General features: G+C 35.5%; 1 protein-coding gene across 4 annotated transcripts; it reads right to left on the minus strand.

Moving 5' to 3' along the window:
- On the minus strand, positions 1-9,798 carry LOC140775767 (uncharacterized). 4 transcript variants are annotated; one of them, XM_073121908.1, is made up of 5 exons: positions 9,599-9,798; positions 6,295-6,470; positions 5,969-6,041; positions 1,321-1,486; positions 1-775 (listed from the first exon to the last, which is right to left on the minus strand). In XM_073121908.1, exons 2-5 carry the CDS (start codon positions 6,458-6,460, stop codon positions 668-670), a joined length of 513 nt encoding a protein of 170 aa, XP_072978009.1. In that variant the 5' UTR covers positions 6,461-6,470; positions 9,599-9,798; the 3' UTR covers positions 1-667. The 4 variants fall into 4 exon arrangements, with proteins under 4 accessions (XP_072978009.1, XP_072976469.1, XP_072977187.1 ...); XM_073120368.1 differs by having other exon boundaries at positions 6,295-6,473; XM_073121086.1 differs by having other exon boundaries at positions 6,295-6,473; positions 9,595-9,798.
- Between the last annotated feature and the right edge of the window lie 3,125 nt (positions 9,799-12,923).

The following is a 12,923-nucleotide window of genomic DNA, read 5'->3' on the forward strand; positions in this document are numbered from 1 at the left end:
TAACTAAAATTAGTTCATGATAATTAATAGAAATTAAAAGAAAAGAGCTTCACATGACATCCTGTTGGTCACAAAAACCCTCATAATATTTTAAATTTTACCATTCTAATAACTCCATTTCGGATTAATACAATCTGTTTCAAATGTCTTGCAACTCGTGCTGGCACACCCCGTGTCAGGTACCATCTACATGACAAATGGCCATCGTTGCTTTGAAGCATGCTCGCCCTCGAGGCATCCTTCTCCACAAGTTATACTAAAGCAATCCTGCTGTACTTCCATGCTTTTTTAAGCACAATTATGTTGCGTGAGGAAACCTCATCTCCAATTGACATTACAGTGTGCAATATATTTGCCAAATTGGAATCCTTGACAACAATGTCCTTATACACAACAAGCCTCTTTTCCTCCGCTACATAACAATGATAATGTTGCAACTCCAAAGTATAAGTTAACTTAGTAGAATTAGAATTACAAGCCCTTTCCAGGAGGAAGAAAAACACATGAATTCGTTTTAGTGAAAAGATTAGTGTTGTAATAACTTGAAATATCGATTGAATAAACACTGTGCAGAAATATATTTGTCATGTACCCAGATGCTACCTCCGATGTCAATGAAAACTGTAGGTAGAAAATGGATCCAAGAACAATATCCACTTGTATCAAATCAAAGTGGTGAAACTCTACCTTCCGCTATCTTTCTCTCAATTCGACTTATTCTTTGGGGAGGCCAGATTACGTGTGTCACCCTTCCCTGCACTAGACCCAACGGAATCTGCAACAACATTCCAGTATAAATCATGACTTAATAAGGTAATGTTATTCACTATCAACGTAATCTTGATTTATGTGAAAGTTAAGATAGGATCAAGGGCTAAAAGAAACATGTCTTATGCATAAGAGTTTATTACTTTTGTGGGCTGTCAATCTGAGAAATTTGTTGGGCTGAAGAAAGAAGAAAATATAATTAGCTGTGAGGATTGGGAGTTTCAAGAATCAAGACTGAGTCGAGGAGTTCAGTTTGTAAAGGGTGCTCATTGGGCTGAACCTTACAAGCCTGAGCCTGATCAAGAGGAGAGAGGTGGATTGTACCGGAGCTAAAGGGATGAAAAAGAGGGAGGAGGAATGGAAAGGGGAATCCAGGGGCCTTTTCAGGGTGTGTGGGTGTGTTCGGGCTACAGGGAGCTTCAAAACCTAAAGTAAGATATCCACCATATCTATAACAGGTTTAATTATTTAAACCATGATTTAGGAGTACTCCTAATTCCTAAATATCTCTAATTTTGAGTTAAATGTGACAGTGATCCTGATGAAACTTACAGGGCCAAAAGATCGCGAATCCCAACTGGAATTTGCATTATCACCTTCAACCCAGCAATGCCCTTCTGGGATCTTCAGTATCTCGGATGACTCTGGAACTTGGATCCAATCACCTGGTAAGGCAATCAATCTCTTCACAAATATCCGCTTATGGTCATATGGACTCCTGCAAAAGTGCAAATAATTAAGATTAATCCAAGGATCCTCATTAAGCATGAATAATCTGAGTCAAAATGCTTTATTTGTCTCCATCTGACCACTTGATTCTAATACTACTTATTTCCACACAATCGCTAATAGAAGGAAAAGGAAAAGTAGCATGGAGTTTAATGGAAATCTGGAAATTGACCAACAGAGGATGAAATCATAAAAGAGCATGTGACTAGCTTTCACAAGAAACTGTTTGGCAGTGTGGATGATTGCAGATTCAAATTAAAAAATGACGTTTGGCAGAACTGCAGTAATTTATGCAGTGAAGATGCTGAAAATTTGGACTCACCCTTCAGTAAAAAGGAACTGAAGGCGGCAGTTTAGATGGGGACAGATATAGCCCCTGATGGCTTCTCTATGAAATTTAATCAATCATTTTCGGATCTGATTAAGGGTGATTTGATAGCTCCACTTACTGACTGGTTTAAGGGGTAAGAATTTACTGTCTTAACTATGCCATGATCTTTCTCATAAGGAAATTGGTGTCAAGAGAGTTCGGGAATAATAGACCTCTAAGTTTGATCAATAGCAATTTTAAGATTTTTATGGAGGTTTTAACTAACAGACTCGGCTCTGTAATGGAAAAGAAAAAAGAAAAAAAAGAAACAGAAAAAAACAGAATACTTTTTATTAAAAAATAAATATATTTTGGATTATCTGGTTAGTGCCATAAGGTTCTTTTTCATGCACCAAAATAATAATAATAATAATAATAATAATAATAATAATAATAATAATAATAATAATAAAATAAAATAAAGAAAAAGAAAAAGAAAAAGAAAAAGAGGGCTTAACTTACGATAATGTTAGACAGCATTATTTGGAAGAAGTGATAAGGGGAAGGGGTTTTAAGAGCAGATGGATCACTTGGGGAAAATCTTCTATTTCTTCTAGCTCTATAGTTGTGAACTTCAGTGATGCTTTAAATAATTACTTTAAATATAAGAAAGGGCTGAGGTAGGGAGACCCTCTACCTCCTTTCCCATTTCTGATTGCTACAGAAGGTTTAAACAAAGCTCTAGAGAACGCCAAGCAGAATGGTCCTTTTTAAGTAATGAAGTTCTCAGTGGAATGGTGAATCTCAAATGTGCTGATTATACCTTAGTGATTTTTAAAGCAATGAGGTTTTAGTCCTAAAGATTTTCCTTTACTGTACTGTTTTCAGAGCATTTCAAGATTGAATATAAATTTAAATAAGAGCTCAATAGTTTACTTGGGAAGTGTTAATAGTGAAGCACAGAAATTTGCTAACATTCTTAATATGTAAAGTGAAGAAGCTCCCTGAAAAGTATTTGGGTCTTCCATTGCATAAGTGTACTACTAAGAAGCAAGATTGGCTTTACATCACTGAAAAATTGAAAAGAAACTGCTGGGTGAAAAGCAAAATTGCTTTCCTTAGGTGGCAGACCAACTCTTGTAAACCCAGCGATTAGTTCTATTCCTCTATATTACTTATCCTTCTTTGTCATTCCAAAGTGGGCTGTAAAGAGGATTGATCAGGTTCGAAGCAGGCTTTTATGGAGAGCTAGGGAAAATGCTAAAGAATATTATTAAGCTAATTGAAGTGGGTTTGTAGGATTTAGGTGGTTTTGAGCATTCAGGAGATGAATGTGGAGTTGCTGGCTAAATGGTCGTGAACGTTATTAATTTCAGAAAACCAGTTCCGGGCTGATATTATCTGTTAGAGAAATTACAACAAAATTAGAAAGGAGGATTTCAAATTAACACCCTATTTGGATGGAGATAATAGGAGAGAAGAGAAGACAAGGTTATGAGAAAAAATAATTTTCTTTTGGATTGGATTTTAGGAGAGAAAGGAAGAGAAAGGGAGAGAATAATAGCCTCTAGCGATCACTTTTTCCTCTCTCCAAAAATAGAAAGGGAAAGAAAGGAAGAAAGAAAATATAAACCCTTTTCATATTTTAACATTTCAAATATGTCGTGCTATTCTATTATATTATTTATAGTATATTATAGCTTATGGATATTATAACTTGTTTATGTTTTTTTTTTTTGAAGAGTAATCATATGGATATTATAATGGCTTAATTATACTTTGCTCTCCTGAAAATAAAAATTTACCTATCCATCCTTACCTACCACCAACCCACATAGAGAGAACGAGAGAAACCAATCTTCTTCCATTTTCATCACATCTTCTCTTTTTCTTCCTTTCTCATCACATCTTCTCTTCTTTCTTTCTCATCACATCTTCTCTTTTACTTCCCTTCTTCCCTTCTTCTCTCTTCTTCCTCTTTAATCTGCCACTTCTATCTCTATACAAAACTTCTCTTAAACTCTTTCCTCTTAAAGATGCCAAGGTACTCAAGTATCGAAGAACCTATCTGCATTCCTCAATTTCGGCAAAGTGTAAGAGATGAACTAAAGTTTATGATATATAGGCTAGGTGTTGTTCTCATGTTGATAAGGAGACTGAAGAGTCTTTGCTCTGGTTATAATTGGAATAGTCTCCTTCCCAATTTTTTTGTTGTATTATTTTTTGTGAATATCTAACTGAAATGCTTGGGAAAGAGATGGCTTGAAATTACTTCACAATAGCAGCTTCCTTTTTTATTGCTTACATAGTTTTTACGACATCCAATGGTAATTTTAAGAGTCATTTATAGATAGTAGATGCCATGTTTGCGTAATTCTGTTTTGTTCTTTAGTTGCAAGAAGCCTAATTTGATAAAGTCCTTTCTTTTAGTATATAACAAGAGATAAATTCAGAAGTGCAGATTTAACTGAAAAATGCTTGGGAAAGAAATGGCATGGAAAAAAAAAGAGGAAGTATAAGGAAGGAGATGAGGGCAAAATTGTCCAAAATTATGTTTTTTTGGCTTTCATGAGGGTAATTAAATCTATCTGAAAATAATATAGCATTCACGTGCTTCGCATGTGAGTTTTAACTCACGAATGGCTAACAAACAAGTTTAGTTGTAGCATTTCAAAAGTCTACAAGAGTATTTGTACACTTTTATAATACAGAAGGCAAAGTGATATATAATCAAAGTATAAGGGGGCAAAATGTAATTAAGCCTATTATAATATATGATAAATGATATAATAGTAAACATTCTCTCTTCTGTTGTTTTTCGTTGTTTTTTTTTTATAAGCCAAACGGAGTAAACTTAATTTTCTTTTCTCTTCTCTCGATTACAACCAAATAAAATGAGAAAGAATTATTTTTTCTCCTTTTCTCTTCTCTAACCTTCGTTTCTCTCATATTCTCTCCATTCAAACAGAGTGTAGAAGTTTCTTTTCTGATCTATCCTCTTTGGAGGGGTGTGACACATAGTAGCCTTCCTTTCAAAGCTAGTATTCTTAAGAAAGTAGGAGATGGGAAGTATGCTAAGTCATGGACTGATATTTATTAGAGGGAGTGTTCCAATGCCACTCTTTTCCTATTGTTTGCAACAACCTAGAATGAAAATTGTTGTGATGAAGATGTGGGATGGTACTCAATCAGAAATAAAGTATAGGAGATTCTTTTAATACTATTTTAATACAAGAGGAACAACAGCTGAGGCACATGTTAAACTCTATTAGACCTGACAGAAATTGGAGAGATAGAGTTGGATGGAGGTTTTGTACCAATAAAATTTACACTGTCAAATCATTATATAAATTTTTAAATAATGGTGGTACAATTGCTTGGGTGATACCAGGGTTATGGAGAATGAATATTCTTCTAAAAAATAAAGCCTTTCTCTTGCTAGCTTGCAACAATAGAATATTGACAAAGGATAATTTGGCCAGGAGGAATTGTTCTGGTGACGGCAAATACAGTTTCTGTAAAAAGGATGAATTAGCTAATTGCTCTTTTTGAAGTGTAATTTCGCTAAGAAAGTGTTGTGTAAAGATAAGTATAGGACAATTTCAAGCATCCTAGATAAATAGCGGACCTCAGGATACTGGGGAAGTGTAGGGTATTTAAAGATGCAAAAAAAATATTTGGAAGATTTGGATGGCTACATTTTTATGATGCATATGGTTGGAGAGAAAACTTTTCAAAGTGCTGCTCCTAAGAAGCCAGTGCACCTCTCTTTCACCATATTAATAGCGTTTATAACTTCGGCAGCACTAGGGTGGGAGGAGGCACAAAAGAGAGTCTGGAATTCAAGTCTATGTAAAGCAAAAGGGTACTGTCAATCTGGCTGACTGAGTTATTTTGTTCTGTCTTCTGTTCTGTGTTACATAATATACTTGCTTTTTTTTTGCCATGGGTATACTAGTGTAGCTGGTGGTTGTGAGGTTTTGGTGGTGAGATGTTACTTTTTCTTGCCAAAAATTTTGTTATTTTCGGTTGATGATACTGTGTTATTCGTATATAGTTGTTATGTCTACCAAATAGGTATATGCAGGGTTTTGGTTTTGCAAGAGAATACATCCATTCTGGCTTTCTTCACAAAAAAAAAAAAAAAAAAAAAACACTTACTTGAATATTATCACGTCACCATGTGAGAATTTATACTTTTCAAGGCAGAGCCTTTCGGCCAATGCAAGATCACCTATTTCATGTTACTGGTCAGCATAAGTAAATGCAAGATCACTCACTCAAATATTAAAGGAAAAGCTAATCTATCCTTATCTTCACATAACTGAATCAGTCAACTGAGAAAAAAGTTACCTCTCAAAGATCCAGGAAAGGTAGTGGAACTTGGTCGGCATAAGTAAATAGGACACACTCTTTCAAATATTAAAGGAAAAGCTAATTCATCGCTATGTTCAGATTACTGAGTCAGTCAACTGAGTAAAAGTTACCTCTCAAAGATTCAGGAAAGGTAGTGGAACTTGCTGCAAATGTCGGATCCATGGAACTACCCCTTACAGGAACAATAGTCAGGTACCGATCTGTTATGGTGGTACCAATTAAATAAGTTGATATAAATGTCTTTGATGTCTGCCACAAAGAATTCCATGTTCCCATCTCCAAATTTCTGCTTGAATAAGTGAAAAGAGATATTTCAGCATCCAAGGATAAAAATAAAATAAAATAGCACGACAATGAGTTCTGCTGCGAACTCATACGACTTAATCAGCAGGGTCCATAAAAAAAAGATCTGCACTGGCCAGCACAGCATGCAAAATAAACAAAAAAAAAAGATAGATGGAAGCATAGCATGTAAATCAAGCATAAACACTTAAATAAAGAGTTGTCTACTAGTATATGCCTTTTGCTTAATTAGGAAGACGAAATCTGCAGCTTGAAGCACTCAAGAGTCAAGAGTATAAACCTAAGACTCTTCTTAGGTTGGGGTGGCAATTTTTGCCCCAACCTGTTAACCCATTACAAACCTTAGGTATAATCGGATGTGTGCCATAAATAGGTTGACCCGTCTAACCAATTTATTATTTAAGTTGTATTCGTATTTGAGAGCTTTAACCCTGTTGACCCAATTAACCTGCATAAGTTAATTAAATTTTGTCTACCAGACACAGTTACTGCCGGTGATCCATTTAACCTATTTTAGCGGGCTAGCTGCTGAATATTATAGCTGACATATGTCACCCTAAACCCTAATGCTTGCTGCCCCAAAGGCCCAAATTCTATTGAAATGGCCACTCCATCATAGCTCTAGAAGATCCTCACCGGATCCATCCTCCTCTATCCCTCCTGAACAGTATTATATATTATGGCTTCTAAAGCACCTAACCGTTGATCGCTCCATTTACTCACATCAATCACTCCATCCATGAGCCATGGCGGCGTGGACGACTATTCCTCTCCCATATGGATATCTCCTTCCTCTATTTCTAGGATTTGAGAGGGCGTGCATCGAGAGGTTTGAACTCCCAATAACATGTTGATTTAACTACACTAAATTTCATTTACCAGTTGTTTTGTGTAACAATTTGTCATTTGCATATTTCGTGGTGCTTGAGCTATCCTTCTTGTCTACAATTAGTCATTGTCGCCCTACATAAAGGGGTGCATGCCGTTCAACGATTTACCAATGTTTGAGAGCATGACCAGAAGCTACAAAGTCAACATTGCCATCTCTTTTATTCACCTGCAAAGTTCAATAGCAAGGAACAGGATGATACTCTTCAAGAGAATGAATGAAGGAGGCTTCAATCACTGCAGTGGTCCAGGCTTGAAGCAAATGTGGGGAGATAGACTGGTCACTTCATTTGCTTCACCTTATTTGCCAAATTAGAGCATTTTGATCATGTATTTAAGTTTGATATGCTTGTATTTTGTGATCTATTTGTGAACCAATGATACCAGAGTCATATCAGTGATGGCGGATTATTTTTAAAGTGATGATGACACATTAGTACTTTAACTTGTGGTTAGTGCAGTTCTTCTGAAATTGGCACAAATGCATGTAGTTTGTTGAATGTGGTGAAGGGTTTGTTATTTTATACTATGTTGATTAATTTTGTGACTATAAATTGTTCAATGTAGCAAATTATGTCATATTCTATTGTGTGTGATTTTATTGTGTTAAACTGCTTATCATGTTTACTGGTTGTGTCAGTGGGTAACCGGCTTGTCTATTTTCATGTTGTCCATGTCAAGTAGATGTGTCATATGAACACAACTCATTCATTACATGGGTTACACAACCCATGTAATAAACATGTTGTGTTCATCTTAGTATTGTTGGAAATTTTATGTGTTTAACATAAATTTTTATTAACTTTGAGCTAAATTTTAAGCAGAGCCCACACATTATTAATAATGATTTAATGGTGAAATTAATTTAGTTTAAACAATAATTTATTGTCATATATTCACTTAGTCAAATCTATTAAGAGAAGTGAATGAAATTTGACTTTATATTTGAGAAATACTAGTATGGTATCTAAATGACAAACTTCTTATTCGCTTTGCATCTTAAAAAGGGCACCTATTTTGTGGGCTCGGTGCAAACGGTTCGCACGCGCAGGTCAAGTTCAATTTTAATTTTTACTTGATACAAGTTTAAATCTAGTTAGGTTCGGGTCAGGTCCAGTTAGTTGAACCCGAAATCAAAGTGGTGTGTCCCTTCGATTAGAAGGGTTAATCAGTTAGTTGGTTGAACCCGAAATAATGCATCCCTTCACAATATAACTGTTAATTGGTTTCAGACCTGAAATGATGCATCCATTCGTGATCAGTCGCATCCTTTCGTCAAGCCTATTCAATTTGCTTAATTTTTTACACTCTGAATTTTGGTTCATTTCTTTTAAGTCTGGTTTGAATCTTAAGTCTGCATTTAAAAAAAAATACAATACGGTTTAAGTTCAATAAGGTATTCGAATAGCTGTTTCCTTTCGAATTTAAGATAGTCGTTGTATCCTTGGAGACCGACGTCCACTGTTCTAGAAGTAATCGGTGGAGGGCGAATTGGTCTCAAAGAGATAGTGTCCAACACTAGATTCGACTATATAGAATTTTACATTCTGTAGTCTGTAAGTTTATTTTATTTACTTATTTTCGATTAGAGTTTTATGACTCTTTAGAATTAGATCGTTACTGCTAACAAGTATAAAGTTGACCAACTTGTGCAAACCAACGTGATGACAACCCTACTCTTACTAACAGGTTTTAGGCTTTTCGTAGATAAAATTGATACTATCTAGAACTTGCCGCAAGCACTATCCACGAGATAAAAAAAATGTCAACATCTAGAAGAGAATAGTGCTCAAAGAAGATTCATCCTCCCTACATACAAGCTAACAAGAGGTCATCATCTTGTCATTTGCCTAAATACTTGCACATGATCCAGAACAAGAATTGTCGCTTCGGTGGGCATCGGAAATGAGCAGTAACAGGTAGCAATAATTCAGTTTAGGCATCAATTCAGTTCAGAGTGTTGAAGAAAGAATGCATATTAAGCAATATCTATAATCTTGGAAGGAGGATTTTTTTCCTTAAGAAATGGAAAAGACAGCCACGCCCTAAAATTAGAATCTGAATCTCCAGACAAACTGAACAATCTTAAAAAGCAAAAGGTAGAAATAAAAGAGGTCTCTGATCATCGACAAGAAGAACCTTAACTGATATGTCATCTATTACATATTAACTATAGACAAACTGAATAATTAATTTTATGTATTCATAGAAAGATGTACCTACAAGGTTGGTGACGACGGAGATGCAATGGCAGCGAAGCTTGGTGACGGCAAGTTCGAGGAGGGAGGAAGCGGATCTTGATACCGGCGGAGAGCTGGAGAGTTGATGGCGACGGAGGAGGAGTTGCAAAGGTAGGGTGGTGACTTTGGGAATTTCAGTGGCGGCTAGATACGGCTTTTGGTTTCGACGGTGACTTGCGTAGATTGAGAATTGTGAAGAAGGGTAGTTGCTTAGTGGATAGGGTTTTGGTAAAACGGGTCGGATTTAGGCTTGTATCTGTACCCAAATTGTTTAAACAAATCGGTATCCATATTTTTTAAAAAAAAATTCTACCTGTATCTAAATTCGTATATGGGTTAGATAGGAACTTTTAAATCCAAATCCGATTTGAATTGGATTGGGTAGTAGAAGGGATCAGAGTTAATCCGACATGTTTTCCCAATTATTAATATAAGACATCTTTAATCAAATTAAAATATTATATTTAGAAAATAGAATATTATAAGTAAAACGGTTGCTTTTGAAAATTTAGAATTCTAGAGTCATATGGGTTATTTGCACTAAAAACCCACTTGAATTTTATTTTTGTGAGTCAGACCCATTTTCGAATTCTCTTATAGATAAGAATTTTTCTATTTTCTCATTCTAAGTTTGTCCTTCAGTTAATTAGTGCCTCATTAAATGTTGGCTATTATTTTGGATCAAATAAGTTGATTCACATCACATCTATCCCTAGTTAACAAATCCTAATAACACCTCAACTTTGATCCTTAAGATTAGATACTTGCCAAAATAGCACTTATGGGCCGCCAACCTAAAGCCCTGTGCTTCTTGGATTTGGTATTCTTTAATGAAGATAAGGGAGGAAGTCTTTCCCCACCTATGTAGACATGTGGGCAATGGTGAATCCATTTCTATTACATATGATTCTTCGATTTTCAATATAGATTTGAAGGACAAAGTTCTTTTCTAACGAAATCAATAAGGTCAAACATCTCCGCAATGGCCACAAATGGGATTCCTTTTTGATCAATTTTATTTTCTCTCCGGACATAGCTATGACTATTCGTAATATTGACAGTAGACCCGTTTTTAACCTAAATGCAGGAATGCTTCTCAAGACGCTCGCTACCCCCGGGAGTTTTTCAACCAGATTTGGTTAAGTCACTTTCACTAAGGGAAGACGCTTATGCTCCTCTAATCCGAAAACGTCCTCTTTTTAGAATACCATCTGGAATGATAGATCTACTCTTCCATGAGTTAATACGTTCAAATGGTGTTGTTTGGTGGATGCCCTACCTAGTAGAGGCGTCATTAGACGTGGAGTCCACAAGGTTGAGGATACTTATCCCTTTTGCATGCAAGGCATGAAAACCCTGGACCGTCCTTTTCATGGGTTGCAAGTTGGCTAGGGCAACCTAGTTTTCTAGCAAACATTGCCTTAGGTTGGAGGGCTACGCTGACAATCTAACTAATTGGGTCCTCTATTAAAGGACAATGTCTTAAAGGATCTTATAAGTTATGCTCCTACGATGACATGGTGCTTATGGAGCTCGTAGAATAGGGTGGTCTTCGAAACTCAGTGATCTTTTCCTTAGCAATACTAGTTGAGATTGATGGTCTCACTGACGACCAAGTTTAAAAGCATCTATTTCAATCTGCTTGGGTTAGCTGCACTTGAGAGATGCTATCTGGATAAGCCAAATGGGGTTAGATGCTATGAGGAGAAGAGGCCCTCAAGGTGGCCTAATGGGCGCTTTGTATGCAAACTATTTACAAATTTGAGAATTATGTGAGGAAAATAAAAAGAGAAGATTTCATTTGTATTTACAATCTAAAATTAAAATTTTCTCTAGTTTATCTAGTTAATAGATAAATATAAATTAAGAAATACTTTTACTTTTGCATGATAGTTGAAAGTAGCTCTCTAGTCCTTTGCTTTTAAAAATATTCATATTTCTCATTTCTCTTTCCATTTCTACAAAAAATTTTGAAACGTTGCTTTGGGTTATTTGAGCTGTAATTTTGATCAACCACCAACACTAACAGGTTATACGGTCACGCCCCTCTCTTGCTTAACTTTGCTCAAGATAAATATCATTCCAAATATCCCCAAGAGGTGTGATATTAGACAAAGCATAGACATCCATAAGTGAGACTTACTTTAGCATCTAAATGAAAATAGGATGAATTAAGTTTCTGATGAAAATATCTCGAGGCCTTAAAAACCATTTCTAAAGATATTTTTGATCAAACAAAGGGATTGGATGTTTAGTTTTAACGAAATTAAACTGTTAGCAACCAAAAGCAGAATTATGGCAACAGCTTTGATTTTCAGAAATTTTCATTTTAGTTGAAATAGAAAAATGGCTATGAAGGGAGTCTGTAGATTCAATTAGATAAAGCTGAACCTAGCTTTCAAGTCCTTTATTTTTTTTTTTCTCAAGTAATCACACATTCACCATTATAGAGCCGGCTAATTCAGCTCTCTGTACATAGAATTAGGATCCTAAAATATAGGATCTTGCCTAATCAAAACAAAACCCTAATAGGACTCTTTACAACTCCTAAATAATAATATAAAGATTTACTGTACTTTTTGTCAAAAAAGGTATCGTTACCTCAAAAAATGAGAGGTGTATGGGAGGATATTAAAAGCATCCCGATAAAAGAGACTAGATAAATCAGTAGGCTGGATAATAAACCATACCATGGGAAAGGATTGAGTTTTCCGTTAGCCAACTTATCAGCAATAAGGTTTGCTTCTCGATAACATTGGGAGATAACCAAAATTTTTAACACAGGTAAAGGTGAAAAATATCCAAAAAGAGATGTCTTCATCGGCAAGGATGGTCCTTCTTTGAGTTGATTAAGGTGACGAGGCTCTGAGAGTCCGATTCAACAAGGAACCTGAGAGATTGTAGTTTAGAGCTCGCAGCAAATCAGCTCGGATTGCTTCAGCTTCTGCCTACAGCGGATCTGCAGCTTTGTCTTTCAAGGCCCCGGACACGATGTGCAAAAGCCTTATATATATATATTAATAGATTATCAATTCTCAGGCTAATCATAGATTAGACAAAGAAGCTATTTTAATCTAATATATAAGTTGGTTAATTATACTAACTCTTTAAAAAATGGATCATAATGAGCATAAATTATGAGTTTATAATATTCCAGCATAAAATTCAATAAAAATACCCCTAATATTGATGGGGATATTTAACTTAAGATTTTTGTCATGGCCATTAGACTCGGATCATTTTGACTACGATGGTAAGGTTTATACTCTTTAACTGATGCGTTCTGAGAAACAGCATTACCCTTCACT

The sequence above is a fragment of the Typha angustifolia genome, chromosome 1 (genome assembly GCF_048772165.1).
Source record: "Typha angustifolia cultivar Huaian chromosome 1, ASM4877216v1, whole genome shotgun sequence".
Classification (NCBI taxonomy): domain Eukaryota; kingdom Viridiplantae; phylum Streptophyta; class Magnoliopsida; order Poales; family Typhaceae; genus Typha; species Typha angustifolia.

Excerpts from the sequence above, each read along its gene's own strand:
- LOC140775767 (XM_073121908.1), bottom strand. The coding sequence starts at position 6,460 with ATGGGAACATGGAATTCTTTGTGGCAGACATCAAAGACATTTATATCA. Across the intron at positions 6,042-6,294 it reads CTTTCCTGAATCTTTGAGAG|GTGATCTTGCATTGGCCGAA; the intron begins GTAACTTTTACT and ends AACATGAAATAG. Across the intron at positions 776-1,320 it reads ATTCGCGATCTTTTGGCCCT|ATTCCGTTGGGTCTAGTGCA; the intron begins GTAAGTTTCATC and ends ATGTTGTTGCAG.